Source organism: Amblyomma mixtum, chromosome 5 (assembly GCF_055824585.1).
Source record: "Amblyomma mixtum isolate Tamu chromosome 5, ASM5582458v1, whole genome shotgun sequence".
Taxonomy (NCBI): domain Eukaryota; kingdom Metazoa; phylum Arthropoda; class Arachnida; order Ixodida; family Ixodidae; genus Amblyomma; species Amblyomma mixtum.
Window position 1 is genome coordinate 32149972 of NC_143016.1, and position 22738 is coordinate 32172709.

At 47.5% G+C, this 22738-nt stretch overlaps 1 protein-coding gene across 1 annotated transcript in view; it reads right to left on the reverse strand.

Annotated features, from left to right (window-relative positions):
• LOC149341685 (uncharacterized) overlaps positions 1-22738 on the reverse strand; it is a 187675-nt gene that overhangs the window by 16182 nt on the left and 148755 nt on the right. Inside the window, exons 2-3 of the mRNA XM_089542008.1 lie at positions 3646-3851; positions 751-886 (exon numbers count right to left, since the gene is read on the reverse strand). Coding sequence (XP_089398134.1) covers positions 751-886; positions 3646-3851 — 342 coding nt within the window. The remainder of the gene's footprint in view (positions 1-750; positions 887-3645; positions 3852-22738) is intronic.

The window sequence follows — 22738 nt, forward strand, 5'->3', positions numbered from 1 at the left end:
ACATACAGTCGGCAGCGAAAGTTGTGCTCTGGAAAAAAAATTACTGTTGGGCTGATATTAATATGAGTGGGTGGATCATGCACGTCCCTTCATACCTGCAGTAATTCGAGTAAATGCACTGAAATGATTTTCTACCGCTCACAGGCATCCCGTAAACTCTTGCAGCTGACCGTACATCGAGATCTTGTGGTTGGGAGACATGAAAGCCGCAATTGCCCTGCGCTCGTGTTGTCGGTTTCGTCTGTATGTCTCCTGTACTGTGTTATTCGCGCAGTCCTACCTTTTATTGAAGGGCAGTACGTTTGCCCCGTTCCTGCGTCATTCAAAGTTGAATCACCAAGTCACCGAACTTTCTGCATTATTTTTCAATTTACAGACAGTTCGCTGACGTGGTTACAAGATCGGAATTGAAATCGAAATGCTGTAGCGAATTTCATGGCGTCTAATGGGGCATTTCAGTTTTTTGAGGGTGGTAACGCTAGGGGCCGAAATTGAGCCATAGCTTACAAAGTGACCAAAAAGCGCATTCATAAGGTCTAACGTATTATTTAAAACATCACAAAACTAATATTTCTTTCTCTTTTCTTCACGCAAGCGCTCGCTCACACGCACACATATACATGCATTTAAACCACGGCACTCCGTAGGCATCAGCTTGCTGTGCAAAGGCAACTAAGCCTCAAGCTAAACTTTATTTTTTTTTCGCATACATCACCACATTAGCCATCGTAAGAAAGATAACAGTCTCACCGTAGATGTTGAGGTCCTTTTCGAAGATGATTGTGCGGAATTCCGGTCCCTCGGTGGACACTTCGCAGCCGTAGCTGCCTTCGCTGTTGAGGTCCGTACGGTCCAAGAACACCCGGTTGTGATTGGACTTGGACAGCTGCACGCCAGCCCTTCATGATCAGTGGCCAAGCAAGATACCTCAATAGGCACAGCGGAAACGTCTAGTCAGGTTTGGTGCACTCTAGATATATTTCCGTCGTTACTGTGTTCGAGTAAAGAAACACTCAACGCGAGTTGCAGGGCTACTTTGTCTTTGTGCGCTCATTTTTCAAAGCAGTGGGGTAAAATGACCATAATGGCTAGTCCTGAAGTGAACAAGGGAGGCGAAAACCTCAGGGTGCTTGCCAACGTTTCAACAAGAGGATCTGTGTAGTGGAGGTTTGAGCGCAAAACCGAGGCAGTGACTATGAACCGCACCACAGTGCAATACTTTAAATGCCTGAGCCCGAAATGCTTTTAGCTGCCATACTCGACAAACTGATACGAGCATCGTCCAGAAGTTGCGGCAAGCATGACGCATAACGAGAAGGAGAATTTACGCAAAACATTCCATAATTTTTTCGCATAAAGCATGCAGCAGGAAAAAGCACTCCTTGCTTAAGAAAACCTCTTACATGCTTGCATGTTATTATTGTGTATTCTGACCTTATTGTGTATTGGTCATAATTGTATTTACAGACTATTGTGCATTAACAGTGATTGTGCAGGCTAATTCATATTGTTTCTCCTCACGCATGACTCTGTGTTCTATGTTGTGTACTGCGTATGCAGTAGTGGGGCCTTGTCGACCTGTTCAGCACAAGTTCAAGTGGCTTCTTCAAATTTGTTAAAAAAGGTAGGCCGCGCCGCTACCAGGCACCAATGTGTTCATTAATGTATATGCAAATAAATAAAAAAAACTACTTTATCGTACCGTAGTGCCAAGAAGAATACAAATCAGCGCCTGCGCTATCTGAACAACTTCCTTTGCCAATCCCTCATACAGCGCGGCTATCGTCGCAGCCTCTCTCGTTACATGTTAAAAATGGCAGCTTCTCGCGCTACGTATGTCAAGTAACCTTCTTATTTGTTGTTTATCCGTGTGTTCTGCGGTCTTTAACGGTTGGCGCTAGCGGTGCTGAGCTCTTGCTCACGGCTAAATCACCGTCGCTGTCATCTACTACCCGTTCGTTGTGCGCTGTAATTGCTCGGCGTCAGTAGCGTGCTGCTGCCGTGGCCGGTTAAGTCAAGGGATAGCGAGGCTGACCTGGATCGCCAACGGCAGCTTTATGTATAGCCGCGCACGAAGGTGCGAAGGCAGCCAAGGCATCCGAACGTGCTGCTGGGGCAGAAGAAGAGAGGGCGAGTTCTCTGCGCTGTACGAACAATAGAAGCGAGGTGCGATGTCTGCGGACGTTTAAGATCCCCAGGTAGTCAAAATTATTCCGGAGACCTCCACTACGGCACCTCTTTCTTCCTTTCTTCTTTCACTCTCACCTTCCTCCCTTCCTTTACGGCACGGTTCGGGTGTTCAAGACGCGAAGGCTGCAGTGGAAAGAGCGCTTCCCTACTCGAGTAACAGAAGGGGGCGAAGACAGGGGCGTGTGCAGAAGCTCAGCAAACTAGCCAGCAACCCACTGCGGCTACCACGATCTATGAGCCATCTTAAAATAACCTACATATTTCATGTAGCGCGTTTAGTGCTTACACCTACTCTAAACGACGAGATAGATAACATATTTTTATTTCTGCCGCTTGGACTTCTTTAGCACGCACTAAAATTACTGCAGTGGTTCTTTTTTGGAATTCGTTTGCATTCATATGTGGTTGACGCGACCTCGTGCGCAGTAGGCGGAGCGCATCAGCCGCTAAACCGTTGTGGCGGGTGCGCTGAACAAACAAGTCCTAGCCTGCAGTGCCCTTACCTATGCCCTCCACCGGCGCTCATATGTACCCATTCTTACTCTCCTCATCTCCATCTATCTTTCCCTTCTAATTATAGCCCAACTCACTTTCCTTTCAGCTCCGGGTCTTTCTCTGCAAGTGAACGCACCTTGTACAAAGCGCGGTTTGTTCGAGCCTCTTTGGAGATGCGTACGCAGAGGTGGTGGTGGTGAAAAACTTTAATTTGCAGAGAGAGTTTGAGGGTCAAAAAACCCTGCTACATGGTCGGTATCCTTAGTCCGGGACACCGCACGACGAGACCCCGTCTCGCGCCCGCTTTACTAGAGCCCTTTGGGACTCCAGTGTGGAGCAGTTGAGGAGGGCAGTCTCCCATGCCTCTCGGGTGGGGGTGGGGGAAGGTGAGGATTCTGAGTACACGCCCACACCATGTGAAAGATATCGCAGATCTCTCCACAGTGCGGGCAGCGCCCATCTGTGTTCGGATCGAAGTGTTTTGCTATGGCAGGACAGAAAAGAGTTCCTGTCTGCAGGCGCCGCAGAGTTCGCTCCTCCGCCTTACTCAGCCCCTTGGCAGGTACTGGATAGAGACGGTGGCTGTCGCAATAATGAATTAGGATTTCGCGGAACCGCAGAAGCGGTTTATGAGCTTCTGAGGCAGGAGAGCTAGGATGAGGAGCCCGGTGTGTGAGCGCTCGGGCGGCCGCATCAGCGGCCTCATTGCCTCGTAAACCCTTGTGGCCAGGAGCCCAGATCACTTTTGTGCGAGTTGGATCGGCGGGAGCGCGTCTTAGAATTTGGGAGGCAAGAGGGGATATTTCGCCTGCAAGATAATGTTCACATGCCCGGCGAGAGTCTGTGATAACTGTTCTCGATTTTGGATCGGCGGCAGCGAGAGCTATTGCGACTTCCTCCGCTCGTGTTGAATCACGCAGAGGCGGCTCGTGGGAGCAGCTTCAGCCGCCGTGGACTCACATTGACGTAGAGCCCGACGAGGTCGTACTTCTGTCCCGGCGGCACGTCGCTGGGCAGGTACCGGTAGAACTCGACGTTGTTCTTGTACCACTTGACCGAGTAGAGCTCGGCCCCTTCCAGGTTGTACTCGCAGAGCAGCAGGACGGGCTCTCCGCTGATCACGGCGCCTGGGACGTCCACGCGCTCGAAGCGGATGCTGCGCGCCCCTGCGTCAAACAATGGGAGATGCACGCGTGACGTCCTCAGTGGGGGGGACGTTCACTTTCAATATGGTTGAAACAGGGATCGTTGGTGGTATTTAGATATAAACTTGATTTACTACTAATCCCTCCCCCCCCCCCCCCCCCTCCTTTTAGTTACTATTTGCTATTTATTTCGCTGTTTACAATTTTTTTTTCGTTACTTCGTTACCCCTAAAAAGAACGAACGTGTTGTTGTTCCATCTTGACTCATAAGAAGAATAGGGTTAACAATATGCTGTTTGCAGTGTTGATGAAAAACCCTGCCATATCGTCGATCCGATGGTCTTTATTATAATAAACTCTAACAAATCTACAACCAAAATCTTTAATTTGATAACCAACGTTTCGGAGCCCGTTCGGCTCCTTCTTCAGGGGTGACTGGGGGGCAGTAGCTAACGACTTTAGGTATGCATGGAAGGGAGCAGGAGGTCAAAAGGACGAACGCTGTGATGCAAAAGGCGCGAGGGGAAGGGGTGTGGTGTTCTGCACTTCACTACTACACTATCTGCAAAAGTAACGCCAATCTGGCCTACGACAGCCTCATACCAGATGAACAGAATGAAATGGGAGCAGATTTTAAGAAGGTAGAAAGAGCAGTTTTGTAAAATAAAACAGCAGGTTATATAAGGTAGAAGGTGGCCCACGAGGCGTTTGCGCATTTGTAGATCCCAGTGGTGTCGTTTTTTTTTTTTTGTGGTAAGAACCTCGTCTGTCTGCGCATGATGGGAGGCAGCAGGGTGTTGCAATAACAACACAAACCGTAAAATCCTGGTTAGTATGCTGTGCCTTTGTCATCTGGTTACCAGACTCCACCTTTCACCACCATTTGTTTACACATATATAGGTGATATAAGTTCTTCAGCGTAGAGTAAGAAGTCTTTATTCAGAGCAGCATGCTGCTGCCACTGCGACAAAATGGGATTTGCTTGTACCGCCATATATTCGTGTCAACAACTGAAAAGCTCCACACTCGGTCGTGAACTTTATTACAACTTAGAGCGCTTTCGTAAGCCCTCCAGGTAACACAAACTCTAATATTAGCTCCTGTTGAACTTCAGGCGAGCAAAACTCCTCAAACAAGAAAGAGAGAAACTTTGACGTGCTTTGTTGGTCAGTCAGAAAAAAACTAACAGGTACGCTCGCAACCAGTCTACAACGTCTTCAATCGTTAGAAGAACGTGCTCGCACCATCCATACCGCACCGACGTGGATGTGTATACGACGCCCTGTTTGCGCTATCTCCAAACTCTCCGGTTCCATAGCGTCCGGAGGGAACGAGAAAGCGACCTGGAAGGGGGCGCGCCTGACGCCGCTCGCGTGTGTGATAAATACTGCGTTCGGAAAAGAGCCATGGAAATCTCACCTTGGCAGAGCCGGAACGCGAGCAGCTTTTGTCACGCACTGGCCGAAAATGCGCGCGCAACGCTTGATTTACGACCGGCCCGGTTGCCTTAAGGTGTGCTCCTCTGCCTGCACGGACGAGGAGCGCCTCCTCTGTGAACGCTCCCCCGGAGACGGAGTCAGCGACGTCTGGAATCTACCGGCGCTTGTTTTTGCTTTTTTTTTTTCGCGTGTGCGTGTTTTACAGCTTCGCGTGGCTTCAAAGTGCGTAGAGTGCATTGCTGGCGCGCAATCGGATGCGTTGGCAGTAACAATAAATCAAGAGGGTCATAAGTTGTGTGTACGTCTGTCTGCCTGAGGACAGCGAGAACGGCTGCGTCACGTGATTCGAGAAGACGAGGATCGCCGGAAAAACAGGGACGGTAGTGTGGAGCGCAACTGTGAACGAATGCCTTCGCGTTACTTTTTCGAAGATCAAGAAAGTTGGGAAGGAGGCGATAGAGCAGAAAAAAAAAAAAACGCGTACGTGCTTCTATGAACTACAGGTCATGCGAACTAAAAATAGGCTTATGCGAAAATTCTGACTGTAGTGCCTGCATTCTTTGCCTGTCGTATAGCCGCATAACATGAAAATTGATGCAGAATTTAGTGTGGGTCAGATATCGCCTTTTTCTCTATTTTAGGCGAAATGAAGGACCACGAGTGGGCTCAGTGACAGTAGCAATCGAGAGTATATAAGAAAACGCTTGTGCTGTGACGCGAACGACACTTTCTTAAACAAATTACGTCCCCGAAAGGGGGGTTGGCTGTCAGTGCAAAGTCAAAATTTAAAGCATGGCTGCGAGTGGCAGTGTTGACAAGAATGGCTGAAATGGAAATGATACACGAGCGAAGGGTTGTGCGAATGATGTTGCACATTGTTGATAGTTATGTAATAAGGGAGTAATTACTCATTGGCATCCACCTGAGCGCAGCCATACGGCTACAAAGGAAAGCTACACAGCTTTCTCAGAAACTTCGTAGTTAAAGAAAAATTCGTCCTGGTCCGGGGACGAATTTTTCTTTCGTAGCCGTTTTTCTTTGTAGCCGTATGGCTGCGCTCAGGTGGATGCCAATGAGTAATTACTCCCTTATTACAAATCTACTCCACCTTGGGGGATTCCCCTAAACATTTGACCAGCATTGTTGATAGTTACGGGGATGAAGGTAAAATCTGTAAGGCTAATGTGAAGAAGGCAAAGGCATCCGTAGATCATGATGTAAAACTTGCTTGACAATAAAGACAGCGATTACAAAGACGGTACGGTGGCACTTGAGCTATGCAAAGGTTAAAAAAAATAGATACGTGTTTACATATCTGCGTCGGTAACATTCACACTGCGTGAGTTGGTGTTGTAACCTAAAATATTAAAATTGTGATAGCGCCTGATTGCCAGCATTGTCTCTCCTAGTATGTTACTGGGCTCAATACAGTCACGTGAATGCACTACTAACACAAAGAAGCTGTTTATTGTCACGGTACCTAAGAACCAAGAAAGTGACCCTGGTACGTTGAGTCAGCGATGTCATGCGAGAGCGGTCATCACCGACCGTTGCCTAATGCGAGGCTTACACCGAGCATCTGGTTCAAAGGCAAGTATATTACCAGAATGCAGCCCACTGCGCATAATATGCCAGCTTAGGTGCAGCGTCCGGGGTGCGTGTCCACCAGCGTCCGACAAGCTTCGAAGCAAGCCCAAGGAGAGCGCGAGACCAAAGAGAGCTCGGTCTGAATCTAATATAGCACTTAACATGCAAATGTCGGCTCGGCGGACGCGTCCGCGAAGACGACGCGACGCCTGCCCCAGCTGCGAGTTTCTTCCAGGAACAATCCATCAATGAGGGGTTCGCTGTGTTCGGTCCCCGGGCGCGGCTTCGATGGTCCGGCTACAGCGTCTGCCGGGGTCGCGACCCCATCAACGTGACACTGAGGACTCCCGAGGAAGGACAACGGAGTTGGCGCCTCGAGTAAGTACTCTGAATGCATTCTGCGATCGTCGAAATTTGCACGCTGCATGTGAAGGGAATGGGCAGGAGGATTTCGCGTAAAGAAAGGCCTGACAGTGAACGATAGGTGTGGTATACCTTGGGAGGCGCGAAAATCACGCAGCGGTTTAGGGACGGTCACGTTTGTAAGACTTCAAAAAAGAGTGCTTTTCGTGCGGATGGATCTTAAATGGATATAGCTGAATAATAATCATAGCTGAAGCAAGAGGGGTTGTTAAACTCTTACTCTGTGCTTAGCAAGCGTGTACATGTAACCCTTAGCGCCCCCAACAAACTTCAGTAAGAGCGGCGAACTGCAAAGACTGCGCTAGTAGGGTAAATACAAGACTGAGTAGATAGACCGCAGTGAACAGCTGCGAATCAAATGGCGTTTTTCATATTGAGAATTTTGCACCCGTACAGCTATTCTAGGTGCCTCAAAGACGTGCATGACTACACTGCACTACTGATATGCCAGGACTCGGTGTGCGTGACTAATAGCAGTGAAATTGAAATGAAATTCATTCTGCTTATTTTCACTGCATACAGGTCTCCTTTCCTTATAGGCGCTGTCCTTATAATTTCCTTTCTGAATATTCGGAGCCGCTGGCAAAAATTGTTCACAGCTTCGAAGAAAAAGTAACACAAGAAACACTACCTGCTAAGTATTTCGTTTAAATGAAATTTTAGAAAGTCGTCAAATACTACTCCTACATCTTAAGAAACAAGCACGCTGAATACTATTTGCACCCGGCACTCGCATGCCTTGAGCGTAAAACTGATAAAGTTCGTTCCATTAGTCCCGCGACGCATAACGCGCACTGAAAAAGGCGGCAAAGAAAAAGGGACACGTTTCCAAAAGCTGGGGCGCAGCTTCCCCTAAGCGAGCTGCTGGTCAGGCTCATCTCGCTTTCTTCAAAGGAGAAAAGGAAGAGAGTGAGGGAGAGGGAAGAAGAAGAACAGCCCCCGGTAAGCGGGGGACGGTGTTGGCCAGCGCGGAATTACGTTCTCCCGGTCGGGGAAGAGCCGCCATTAAAGCTCTTCATTGTGATGCATACGGGTGCCGCTTGAGCTGCGCTTTCTCCGAGACCCGTGCAGCGTCGCCAACGCTGCGCACCCGAAAAAGAGGAGCGCTTCGTTGCGGTAAGCGCTGTGGTGGGGCGCACTCGGAAAGGCTCCTTCAGCCGTTCGTTCTTGAAGCCGGCCGCAACAAGTGCTGTGTACGTACGTACCTAGCCTGATTAAATAACTATATGCAAATCATATCGGTGCATGTAGTATTAGATAGAACGCTGCGCTTAACCAATTGTGTTCGTCCTCAGCTATAAGCGCGGATTTATTATCGCTCACTTGTAGTTATCCTGTATAGCCTTTCGCGGCAACTTACGCAGTACGAATACAATACAATACAATACAATACAATACAATACAATACAATACAATACAATACAATACAATACAATACAATACAATACAATACAATACAATACAATACAATACAATACAATACAATACAATACAATACAATACAATACAATACAATACAATACAACACAATACAATACAATACAATACAATACAATACAATACACAGCATTTGGATTTTGGGAACACAATCTGCAGCTACTGCTGCTGTGATAAACAAATATATATAAGCGCATAAAGCAGACTAATAAGTGACAGTGAAACATACGCCAGTCAAGTTGTGCATACATCAATAAGACTTACAGGTAATGAAATTATTACAAAACATATAGAAGCGTGCACGAACTTAGACTCCTGCCGCCGCGGTGGCTCAGTGGCTATGGTGCTCGGCTGCTGTCCCGAAAGACGCGGGTTCGATCCCGGCCGCGGCGGCTGAATTTCTTTGGAGGAGAAATTCGAGGCCCGTGTACTGTGCGATGTCAGTGCACGTTAAAGAACCCCAGGTGGTCGAAATTTCCGGAGCCCTCCACTACGGCGTCTCTCATAGCCTTAGTCGCTTTCGGACGTTAAACCCCATAAACCAAACCAAACCAAACTTAACTCCCGTATAAGATGGTTGAAATATATCTGGTAAAAAATAGAGATACAGTAGTAAATGCAAAAAACAAATTGTTCCAAAGAATAAGAAAAGCATGCTAACATTCTAATTCTATACAAATTTCTTTCGTAGGTTTTTCAATGAAATAGATTTGATATCTGTGTTCTCGTCCTTCGAGAAATCATTTAACATTGTCGGCAGTCGGAATTTCAACATTTGATTTCCATAACCCGTACGGCATTTACTCACATTCCATTGTTCGGGCTTGCGCGTTGGGTAGGTAGGAGGGCGCTCTTCCAGTCCAGCCAGCAATTTTAATGCATTTATATTTTTAGATTCTTCTAATTTATATTGTTTAGACAGTCTATAGGTGTACATAGATTCTACACCAACAATGTTCAGCTGCCTGTACATGTCCTTCGTATGGCTTAAATAGGGTGCTTTAGTAGTAGCCTTTCCTCCTCAAGTACCTTCCTGTCGTGTAGTTCTACGTGCATCCCTTGTCACTTTTGAGAGCTGAGGTATATCTCCAAAAATGCACTATAAAGTAGGAGGGTAGACCACCGCCGACGTAGCATGCGAAGGCCTGGGGCTTGAATCCCGCCAGTGGCGTGGTTGTGTTTTCTAATACTTTGTGTAAACTTTTGCTAAACAATTCACTACTAATTTTAATGCGAGAGAATTGAGAGGACCACGAAGGCGAAAACTGTGCTGCGTCGGCGGAGGAGGCGTTGGCGTCTGTGTGAAGCCTCCACCTGCGAAGGTTGGCTGGTGGAAAGAGATAAATTCCCCTCTTTTCAAATAGGGAAGAGGGGTATGAGGTCGGACTAAGAATGACTCAGCAAAAATGAGAAAAAGAAGCAATTACGACCAGGAATGAAAAAAAAAGAATCAGATTTGTAATACCATCGGAATGAATACAATCAGAATTCGAAAAGACTGGTTAGTGAAAGACAATATAATCAGAACTGGAATAGACTGGAAACTTAAAGAAAATGCTCGCCAATTTTTTTTGACATCTATCAGATGGCTCGCTCCTAAATTGCGTTTTTCTCTAATCTACGCTACCCTAGATAGATATCAACAAAAGTTACAGTCTCATATGGTTTTCTTTGATTGAGTGGCTGTCAGCATCTTCATGTCTATGTCGTAACGAGCGCCTCACCTCCTCACTTTATCCGCTTAACAGATGTGAGGAATCGAGATTACGCCGCATGGAGTGATACCAGAAATGGCGGACTTCACTTAGGAAGTATGCTGCGGCGAATCTTTAATCGCGAAAAGGTAGCAAGAAAGCGGGCCTACTGCGTGTCTAGTAGCAATTATGCGAGTAAGCGTTGGCGCAACCTTATAAAGGATCGCACTGAGTTCAAGATCATTTAGTTGGCTCGAAATATTGGTGCGCGGCGCTCCTTCTATACTACTACTAGAAAATGCCTGCAAAGCTGCAATGTACCACGCATCAGATTTCAGCACAATGCATAACTTACGCGTTGGCGTGAGTGTTCATGTTTTAATTTTCTTTTTGCGTAATTTTTACCAAGAAAAATACGTGTGCGGCAGTATATCGCAAACGTACTATTCATTTCGGCTGTTGTTTTTGCATCTTCAGACAAGGATCGCTAATGCAAAGGTTAGCAGTGCAGTGAAGACAGCGTTTTGCGATGTGAGCCATTTTTTCTGCTGTCTTGCATTTTTCTTTAATTTTCCCCCTTTTTGGAGTTTCTGTCCTGTGTAAATGCAGTGTGTTTGAGCTGCTTGTTTCGAGACGCATTCATTCGAACTCGTAGAGATCACTGCGCATTCCTGTGTTATCTGCGGGGGTTCTGATTTCAGTATTTCTCACCGCTTGAGCAGACTTGAGGCAATCCCTGGATAAGTTTGGAATACGGCCACAGTATGGATTTCACCGCCAAGTTTTGTGAGTCAATGTTCTTGACATAGACGCTGCAGCAGGTGTCAAAATATTGCTTTGACGAATGAAGAAACGGTAATATTATGGACGCTATACTTCACTGCGATGAAGAAAAAAAAATATTTATTTCACGCCAATAATTTAGGTTGCATTTTTAATTTTATAACTAACGTATTAAGGAATCAAAATATAGAGTAATGTCTGTAAAGAAAATAAATTTAATCGTTTATATCTATAAATTAGAACTGTTTAAATAAAAAACTACAGAGAATGTTTACTACAAGGGTGGATAGTAGCAGTGCTTTCACTGCCACCTTCATCCTTTCCTTCACGGCAGGGTTGAGGTTTTCCATCGAGAACGTTTTGAGCACCTGTCAGTCGCCGCCTGTGTCTTGGCCAATCCCCCGCAGTTGGCACGCGCCATTAATTTGAGGACAACAACAACAACATGTGGCGTGTTGGCTGGGGCGATAGCCTAGTGGTCTAGCCGAGTGCCCCTTAAAGGAGATCTGTACGCGCAGCCGCGGGTTCGACTCCCAGTCACGAATATTGAATCACTTTCTTTTTCTCTTTTCCATGGTTCGACCTCTAACTCAGCTGAAGGTCAAAACTAGGCCTCCGGCGATTGAAGCACGACACGAGATGCCGTAGCGAAGATTTGGCTTCAAAACTAGTTCAGGCACCTGGCAGTTGTGGCATCATGTGAATCGTGGTAAGATTTATCGAGAAGGTTGATAGTATGCCTCTCAGTAGAACGTGCAAAAGATAACCGAATGAATTGTTTTATAAAGACCACCACAAAGGCACGTAATGGCGTCTTCTGTGTAAGTGTGCTGCACAGATATAGTGAGATGGGCCGCGGCAGAGAGTGGAAGAAGCCTCAGCCTGCTCTTCCAAGAGGGAGCCACTGCCTCGTCCTTCATTTCTTTCTCTTCCGCCCTCTTTCTTTCTTCGTTTCCCGGAACGGGCAACGGCCACAAGAGTTGAGTCAGCTTGTCGTCTTTCTTCGCCATGACGTGAGTGCTGACTCGCAGAGTAGGGAAAGCCTCTCTGTAGTTCTGCGTCCTGCAGGACTTTATTGTTGGATGTCCTTCTCGGGTTCTTTCCGCAATTAAAACACCGGAAGAGGCATGCCGGTGCTTTTCATATTAAGCGAAAGCAGTTACGGCCAATGTCACCGAACTTGAACATTTTCCCGTGCTTGTACTTTTGCGCAAGCAACAAGGCTGAAAGGGATAGCTCGACTGTAGCGTACTCGAGTCTTCAAGTGACGTGTCTCTACTGAAATTCAGATAGCATGGTTTACAGCAGTAAAAAAGTGAATAAAGAACAAGAATTGAGAAAAGGATATATGGCGTGTCAGAATAACCAAAACGACTCTGAACAATGGAGGTTGGGTAGACAGACCCCATTAACGTCCAGATTAACTCGAGGGTAATAAAGTGTATGACACATTCAACTGAAAGGAAGCAACGATTTCTTTTTACAGATTCTCGAGAATTTTGCAGCATAGTTGCAAAGAAGAAGGTTAGGCAACACCCCAAAAAGTTCACAGAAGTGCACGTTATGCGAAGCGTTGCATTCTCCCAATGAAGGTCCTTTAAGATGCCATGAAGCGCTCCTTTGGAAACTGTTGAGCTTCTTATGAGCGATACCGTCCTAACTCGCTTAGGGTGCTCGGCTGCTGAGCCGGAGTACCCAGTTTTATATATATATATGACTGCGGCGGCCGTGTTTCGATGGAGGTGAAATGCAAAAGGATCCCCGTGTGCTGATCGACGTCATTGTACGTTAAAGATCTCCAGGCGGTCGAAATTATTCGGGAGCACTCCAGTGCGGCAACTCTTTTGGCGAAATCCACTGGTGGATCCGAAGCGAGGCGCTCGAATCGCAAAAGAGCGCTCCAAATCGACTCGGAGGACAGCGACCGTCGTCGACCAGCGGAACATGCAGAGGGCGCAGCGGAAGTACTGGTTCCGGAAGTTGAGGTCTTGCAATTCTGGCGCCAAAATACGCGTAAGCAGACGACGAGGTGCGGCAAGAATAGCGGTGAGCAAGCACTTCTTTCGCGGTGGAACTTACCAGTCGTTTTGTTCATGATACGCCTGAGGTGCACCGCATTTTGGTGAACCTCGTAGGCAACTAGGAGCGCAGTTGTTCTCTTCGTAAGTTCATAAATGAATATATGTCCCATGTTCAGAGTGCTTACGGTACGGAACGGTTTACGGTGCGACGGTTTACCAACTCGCCCAGTCCATCACTTTAGGGCGCTTCGCAGGGGCTTCTGCGAAACGTTTCTCGAAAAATGCTTCGAAGAGGTAGTTTTTGTTGTCGCTGCTGCTGTCTGAGTGCTCAGACTCAGATTCCGACGAGCTCTCATCAGACAACAGAAGGACTATTGCCATTCTATGCGATGCCATAACTGAGGGTTGTAACCGCTATGATGCAGATGACGCAGACGACATACGCGCACAAAACGCGCGCGAAAGAAACAGCACTCAGTGTTTCCTGCTGACATTCTTGCATGCGCTAAAAATAGCCAAAATCACATATTTGTTTCGAAAGTGACGACATCGCCGACTACCTGTTCCGGTGAGATCAGCCGCTGGTCGGCGGATCAACCTAGTGCACTCAGTATTGAACAGAGTTGCTCCAAACGACCAGCGGAATTCACGCGGTCGGTCCAGGTCGACCAGTGGAACTCGAATTCGTCGTCACGGAGCAAGAATAGCTGCTCCAGCACTACCAGTGGAAATCGCCATTTCTTTCTGATTGCCACCTTCCTCCCTTCCCTCACGGCATGGTTGAGGTGTCCACCGAGAAATGAGACAGTTACCGCGCCGTTTCCTTTCATAAAAAAAAAAGGAAAAAAGCACAACCCGATTAGCTCTTACTTAGTACTAGATGTGGTCGTTTCTGATGAGGCAGAGTTGGAAATGAAGACAGTGCGAATAATAAAAAAGAGAAGCAACTGCCAAATATATACTGCCTCTTAGTTCATGCTGTGTAACGTCGCACTGGAGTAGATCATCGACGGAAAGGAAAGCGCAGATGGCATGACGAACACTTCGTTCCTTTTCGTCACAGCCCTGGTGTTATAGTGTGCGTCATTTCATAAAGTTTCCGCTGCCTTGATACAGTTCACCTTTTACCTAATCTTACGAGGCACTCCCATTCTCGGCAACGCATGTATTACAATCACCACAGCGCTTTATGTACGCTGATCTTTCTCAAGCTACAAATTTTTCCGTTTCCATGGTGTATGCTTTTGCATGTCGGGCACAGACGAACGAGTCATTGCCCTCCCGAACGTCAGTTATCTGTTCTCATCAGGTATAAATGGTAAAAAAAAGAGTGTGCTAAAGTGCAGGCCTGTCGTAAACGCCATTCATTTGCACGAAAATGCTTGAGGGAAAAGTTGCAACTCCTGCCCCTCCCCATATCCCGCCGGAATGAATATAAGTTGCCGTCGCAACTCCTTCAGTAATGGGTGGCACGCGCGGTGTTGGCAACAACGATGTCCTACGCGCAGCCATGAAGCGCGGCGCGACCCTATAAGCAGGCCATTTAAGCGATCATTTCTGTTTTTTCAGCGTCTGCTTCCCTCATTCTTCGCGGCGTTCGTTGCAAGCGTCTCTCTTTCTATTATAAATTTTTTTTTTCAAATTTTTTTTTCCGCTGCCTTGGTGCAGTTCACCTTTTCTCACCCTGTAGTAAGACATGGAGGAGGAGGCCTAAGTGGGACCTCTTATATAGCGAAGTCGTATGTCTGTGTTGGCGGCACCGTTTTCATCGGCGTATGACGACTTATCTTCCTTAAGGAACGCATCGACGACGCGAGGTTGTTCCCCAAGCGTTCGGCCCCGTAGCCTCCGCCACGCACCGAGGCATCACCGCTGCTTTTCTATCGCGTGCGCTTAGTGTTCTTTTTTCTTCTTCTTTTCTTTTCCTGGTGCACGGCGCGCCTCCGTGCGTATGAAACAAGGTGCAAGTCGTGTGCACGCGCGTGTGACTAATGCGGGCAACCCTCTCGCCCTCAACAACCCTGTCGTCCCTGTCCCTGCCTATACCCCGGTTGGTGCTTGGAGCGAGTAATAAATTCACCCGCTGCGTTTAGGAGTGCGCAACATGCATTTTCTCTCGTTCTCATCGGAGGTACACTTTAGGAGCGACGAATGGAAGTTCGACACCACAGGGACAGTGCAGCGACATTTCGAGCTTTCCGAGAATGCGCCCGTAAAGCGACAATTTAAGAGGGGATAAATTATAGACACGGGGAAATACGGGGGATGGAAAGCAGAAATGGCAGCCAATGTGAGCCGCTGTGAGGTAACAAATTCTCTGTCGTGGGGATGCAGTGCTCGTGGAGTGAATCACGAATAACTCCTCATAATCACATCCTTATACAACGCAACGCACGTAACAACATAGGCATTCGCCTCTCTTTGCTCGCTCACACGCTTCATCAGATTCGCCTTGCCTGACACTCATTTCTTGCATATGCAACTCTTTTGTGTTCAGTCATATAGAACAAGATAATACGCTGGGTTCTACGCACAAAGCATTTAATAGCTTAACTAAATGAGATGGAACCCAGAGCAACGCTATCAGATTTGGTTTAACAAATATCGCCACCTCGAATCTCTTGAACTGCTAAGACATTCTGGCCTTCTCACTGGGACTTCCTTGCAAAGTCTACTTGCTTTCGTCAATCTGGAGCTCTGAAATTTTACAGTAGTGAATACTATCACTTTCGAAAACTGGTAACACTAGGACAGAACGTTCCAAACACTTAGCAGAATATAGAACACATGACGATAAATTTAGGTTCTCTTTATCTACACAAGCAATCCGAGACTAGAATTCTTTAGCCAATAAGCTGTTACATGTTTTCTTTAAATGGCTTCCTGTCAAAGTTGTCCAGCCTTGTCTGAATGCAGTGTACTCTCATCGCGTTCTTTCTTTTGCTTTCTTTTTCAGTACTGGGAATATTGTCTGTGACGACTTCTGCTATTTATCTTTTTAACGTTTCACATTATTCGATACTATGACAATTTTTGTTCCTGGTTACTAGTATTCGGCTTTAATCTTAAACCTTGGCGCCTGAAAGTTTATAAAACTTTGTAAATAAACACTTTGCGTTTTTATTCGCATGTCCTGTAATATTTTTGTCTCAACCACACTGCAACAGTCTCTTAAATGGGACAAAATATAAATAATAAATAAACAAACAAAATTAATAATTGGCAGCGACTGCAGCATGCGGAACGTTCGGCGAAATCATGTCGTCGTTGAGCGTCGTCTGCGCACGCGACAGGGATAGATGGCTCATCGCGAGATAAGGCGGGCGTCCTTTGGGACAAGCCCAGCGAGAAATAACCGGGGTCCCTATCCCCCACCCATATCCCTATACCCCACCCACGCCCCAAACCCGAAACCCCCACATCCGCCTTCACACTCCATGACTGGTTACAGAACTCGACTATTGCAAGTACCAGCAAAAGAAATTCACTACAACTTACCGCAGACTCCAAAGTGAGTTTTACGGCGTAAACTCTCACAACTGGACTTACTATACACTACCACCGGCAGCGCCATTTGGTACCGCCCCAGTTCTCGTGAAATTTGAATTACCACTAAGGTAAGCGCCCGGTAAATTTTTTATGGTTTACTTGCAGTGCAAGGTACAGCTCATTGAGACAGCCGACCTGAATTTTAGTGACTATGCGCAGAGCTAAGACGACGCGATTCGAATAAGTCACAAGACATGGTTAGCTAAACTGCCATGCCGCATATATGTCGTTGTTCTGGGAAGAATACTGCGTTAAAACGAGATCGGAACGTTTGTGATACGTTGTTAGTCACTCTTTCAAGCAAATGGCAGCCATAGGAAGCAAAGACTTTTTTTTTTCTGTAATCGAAATAAAGCAGCACAAAAATCGCAGATATTCTGACAGTGTGAACAATTCCAGGTACAAGCTCAACGAATATGAAGAGGAAAACTTTAGCAACACGTAGTCATTGCACTTATTCCACAAAGGCGAGTGTGAAGCATAACTTTCTTTTTCTGAGCATTGTTCTTCTGTACTGACCGTCTATTCAACGCCGTCGTAAGTTTGATGAAGGAGTAAAAGCAAAGTTAGCTTCTCATGTCGTATTAAGCCCTCCTTGTAATCCTGATAGCATAAATAATTCTCGGTATCCCACGCTGCTCAGTGCGATGGTTGTCTTAGAGCGTGCGTACGAAGCCTATTATAGCAGGCTTGCAAGAAGGGGTGACTGACCCGATTTTTTGCTAATACATGCATTCTTTCGTGATGCTGCTTGTAACGTCAAGTTTCCTATTATGTTGCCTTTAATAAACGTGCAATGTTTTTTATGTTTCCCAGAAATATTCCTTTCCTCGTCCACTTTAACAATTTCAGAACTGTCGGGGTAATGAATGAACCAGAGAAAAAAAAAAGCATATAATTATGCGACAGCAAAGTGCTTAGGGTCATGTATCCCAGCCCCCAGCCCGTTCATGCACGTTCTATCCAAAGAAGTAAATAATAAACTTCCTTTCACTTGTCTCAAAGGCTTGGAATTTTGTAGTGATCTTTCTTTCTCCTTCCTTTGCAGAGTCTTCTGGCCCAGAAAGTGTAACTAGTTGGTTATACTTAGTTTTCACAAGGTTTGTGCCTCTAGGAACGTACCGGGGGGAGGTAAAATTACTCCAGCCTTATCTCTTTCCCCCGCGCGACATGCGTATCGCGTCGTTCGAGAAGTGTCCCACAAAGCGTGGAGGATTTCGGGCGATACGGTCGCAGAGACAGCGTATTCGGATACAGGGTAATAAGAGCGGCTGTAAAAAAAAAAAAAAGAAAGAAGAGAGAAATGGGAAAGCCTGGATTCGAGAAGCAGCGCCAAGGAAAAGGCTAAGAGGCATGAAAACATAATAGAACGGAAAAAGAAAAGAAAAAATAAGAGAGAAGAAACCAGCGGAGAATGAGGCAAAGCAAATGAGGAGGCGTCGCGACAGCGTCGCATAGCCGGCGGCGAGAGAGCCCGAGAGAAGCAGGGTTCGCCACCCTTGGCCCCCGATCGCAACAGCTTCTCAGTGCTATACCCTCGCCCTCTTACCCTCCTCTCCTCTCTTCCAAACACAAGCGAACGAGCGTGAACCAGAGGAAGGCAGCTTAGGCAGGGGGGTGGCTAGGGTATGGAAAGGGACGAGGGGGGGGGGGGGGGTTGAAGGAAGAAGCTGGGAAGAGGGGTGGAGGGTTGTGTAGGTGGGGGGGCGGAAGGCGGGAGGTTCGCGTGGTAAAAGCATTTTCGTGTCGCCCCATCGACAGCCCGGCGCGATTTATCGCATGACCGGCTTAAAAAATAGACGAATGAGACCTCGCCGGGGTCCCTCGTTCTCTTCTATATAGAGATTTATAAACGCCCACCCAAGCCAGCGACGAGGGCGTGGGGTCGCGCGCTATGCCGCTGTTGCCGCTGCTGCCGATGCTGCTGCTGCTGTAGTGTCGCGTCGACACCGAACGGAAGGCAAGAAGAGGCGTACGCGAGTAAGCTTCGGCTCACGCTTCCGACATGCTGGTTTGCGTAACAACGCGAATTGCGCGACTAATTCGGCGGCGAAGAACGCGACAGTTACTACCGGAACTGCGTTGAAGAAAAATGCCTCTTGACCACGTGGTTTGCTTGGATTACGCTGGAAACCACTGAAGCGTAACAATAACACGTTTTTCACAAGACTGTTTTGCCTGGCTTCCTGAAATTGGGACACAATGGGCAAATATGCTTAAGCTTTTGGTTGGTGGCCGAGTGTATTAGAGCGGCCAGCCCGTTTTTACTTGTTGCTCGTAACTGCATTTTTTTTTTGCGCGGATTTTGGAATACCTTGAGTAAATCCCCTGTGTGGGTGCAGAGTGCAAGGAGCAATTGGTGAGTGAAACCTCCTATTCGAGCTGCTCAAATGACGATTAAATATTTGTATGGTAGACGAAGCTTGAGAGAAATAACCCAGCGAATTAGCCTTGCTTTGTTTACAGTGCTGAGACGCGTAGCTTTAGCTGAAATGCACCATCTATTGGACCGTTCACAAGAACTGCTCGTACCTGCCAAAATAATAGCCGAAAACACTTCATAACGCGGTGCGCAATGTTTATTTTGAAGACGTATAAAAGTATATATTAACTGAAAATCACGACAAACTACGACAACCCGCTCGGTCTTAACTTGGCCCCAGTGTATCTTAAATTGGCTCTGAAAGGGGCTCTAATAAAGTTGCAGGTATGCCTGTGTTGATAAAGGACGCCGCTCCACGAATATCCTCCAGCAAGAGATTTTGGGATGCGCTTTGCAGAAGCTGAGTTATGTGTAGTGAAAATTTCATTTTTAGCGTCTTCGCGATTTTCCTCTCCCCTGGTAACTTTTTGCACGCTCGAAGGTCGGCGCTCTTCTACGGGCCCCAGCTTCCTGATCCACCGGAGCTACGCCGCTTATTACTTGGGGCCATGGTAGCTGCCTGACATCTGAAAGAATCTAAACAATGGCTATCTCTGAACTAGTAATACGCAGAAACGGTACGACGAAGGAGGGTGCGAGCATGGGAATGTCGCCGGAGAGAGTTCGCCAACTTTTTCGCGTGACTGTGCGTTCTCTGCCGCGTGTAGAAGTGTATCATTTTGCTTAGGGGTTCATGACAACACAGTGTAGTGAATGAGCAAGTTCATGTGGTCTCTTCGGAAGGTGTTATAGGTGAACCTAGAAAGACTGAAATAAATAAGCTCGATGAACGAGTACACTGTCGAGAAGGTTAGTTTTTTTAGTAAGAGCCCTTCTGTTCCATGTGAGGACAGCAGTCACTGGTGTCTAGTGAAAAACACAAAAGTGAAAACACGAAAATTAACCAAAATTAATGAGCACCCGGCCCCGGAATGCGCTTGGAAGGCGTCACTGAAATGGACGTGGCTGATGGTAGCCACTCTAAAGACCTTTCGGCATTTTATTTTGAAACCTCCACATCTGGTTAAGCCCTAATATTGACCAGAATAACTGAAGCTACCATGAAAAGCGGAGAACACTCAGTTACAGCAATAGCATAGCAGTATCCAGGAATAACTTCGAAAGTCCAGAAGTTTTGAGGTAAATTCTGAAGGTCTAGAATTTGAATGTCTCCCAAAATGACAATAATCGCCTAATACGACGAGCACTGCTTGAGCCCTTGCTACCGCCTACATTTTTCGTTGTTCCAGTTGCTGTCATCCGTTTCGTGTTTGCGCTAGTTGTAGCACAGGTTGCTTCCAAAGCCAAACGCCTTGCTACCCCAAACCTAGCTTCCGACAATACAAAGGGTTTATTCGGTTTAACGTAGCCAAAGATCTGTAAAGCACAGGACTCTTGTCTTATCATTATAGCAACGCGCTCGGCCGTCGAGCTGAGAAAAATGTAATCTGTAAGGGGAACAAGAAACACGGACACGTAAAAGAGGAGAGGCGAAAAAAAAGGGGGGGGGGGGGGGGGCATGTATAGGGGAGACAGGATGGTGTACAAACAGCTCTGCCAACGAGGGCGACGCACGACATTATCAACGAGCGCGGTGCAACAAAAAGAAAAATGATTAGAGCTCGCAAGCAGCTGTAGTCGCGCTCGAATTCATTGAGGCGCGGTGCGTCGAGGGAACCGAGGGCAAGTGAGGCGACGAGACGCGACCAGGAAACGGAAGGACGCAGAGACGCCGTTGGCGGCCGAAAGGAAGGAGACGAGGAGGACGAAGACGAAGGCGACGACGACCCTAATTAGCAAAATGAGAGGAAATCGGCTTAACTCTGGTGATTATCGCGCCTCGCGTCTGACGCGTACGGTGGCGCCGTGGTGCAGGAGGGAGACCCACGTGTCCGGCACGCGGCGGCGAGTCAACTACAAGAGGGAAAGGGGGAAGAAGTCAAGAAGAAGGACAGGGCGAAGAAGAAACACGACGCTTTTCGTTCTGCTTGTTTATTTTCTTTTTCTTGCGCACTTCGCGCTCCGTGTCTCGTCGGCTGGTTGAGAGAGAGAGACAAGGGTAGAGAAAAATAAACGACGTCATAAGCAGAGGAAGAAGCAAGAAATAATAAAAAAATAACCGCTCTCTGTAGCGCACCCGAGTTTCGAATTAACATTCGCGCCGCACAGCCGTGCTGATCGGCGATGCTGCGCTGCGCCCGGAGCGTGCCGGTAATGAATAACGGCCGCGTAGTAGCAGTAATAACAATAATACGACCAGCTTTTCTGCTCGCCGATAGCTGCGCGTTGGGTCGCTGCGCAGTGCCGCCTCTGCTTCCTTCCTCCTCTCCATGGTGGGCCGTCAGTGCGGCCTACGATGTACCGGTGAAAGGAGGAGAGGCAGCGCGTTGTACGTGCCTGCTTGCCGCATGAGTAAACCAATTAGCCGGCGCTGGTATAGCTTGCCTTTCTGTACTCTTCGCTTTTTTCTTCGCCGCCTGCCTGATACTGCGGGGCATTTGCCCCTCGTCCTCTACTCGTTAGACGTGGCTTCGCCCTCCGGCTTCCATTTCTCGCTAAGTTACGCCCAACGCAGGATAGTTTGCAAACTAAAAAGCGGTCTACGCTATGTTGCCTGTTCAGCGCTCTGGTCTTAACAAAAGCTGGAGAAGACAAATCGCAAGGTCCGACTAATTTGTACTCAGCGCATTCAGTGCTAGAGTACGGTCCATTCTAACGCTTGTTTCGCCAGCCAACTGTCTCTCTTCGTGGCGCCGTTTCCTCTATACAAATTAAATTCGTGCCGGGCTAGGCACGCACAGTTCAAAACAACAACAACAGCAGGAACAGGTCTGCGCTACTCTCTTTATCACAAAAGGGCAATCAGTTTTGCAATGAAGCATCAGTTAACTCAAAGGACGCATATGAGCACGGATCGACCACGCTTTGCATTTGTGAGCTATTTCACCACCTACGGATCATTTCTCAACAATGGATTCATTTATTCTCGTACGCACCTTTCTCTCTCTCTCTTTCTCACTATCCACCTTCTACCTCTAGGCACAAGCGCTTATGCATCACCGGAGAGCACTCGGTCCATCCCGGGCTTAGCGCGCAAGGCTCGGCTCACGCATTACGGGCAAATTTGCGTGGGCTGCCTCTTCCCCTCATTGCACCACCCTATACCTTGTAAATACGAGTGCCGCCTCGCTTCGCGTCTAGTTAATCGCCTCTGCTCTCAAAACTCGTCCTTCCCACGTGTCGATGCGTTCGCGCGTGGGCACAACGCTGCCATGGCAGCAGAAACAGCTCCACCGCCACCAACCATTTTCTGTCCCTGCGTTAATGATTTCCCAGCAGCACAGTAGTGATTATACGGAGTATATATACCTCCGTCTTGTAATTAGGACCGGCGCAGCAGGCGGGGGATGAGTTGTGGGAGGCTAGAGAGGCAGGCGTGTATAAAAGCCGACGCTCCGCTATCATCGGCCCCGTCACCTCGGGAACAAGGGTCTCGTAAGCAGCGGCCCGGTCCGCCACTTTCATTTTTTCTTTCGTCCTTCCCAAGCTCCG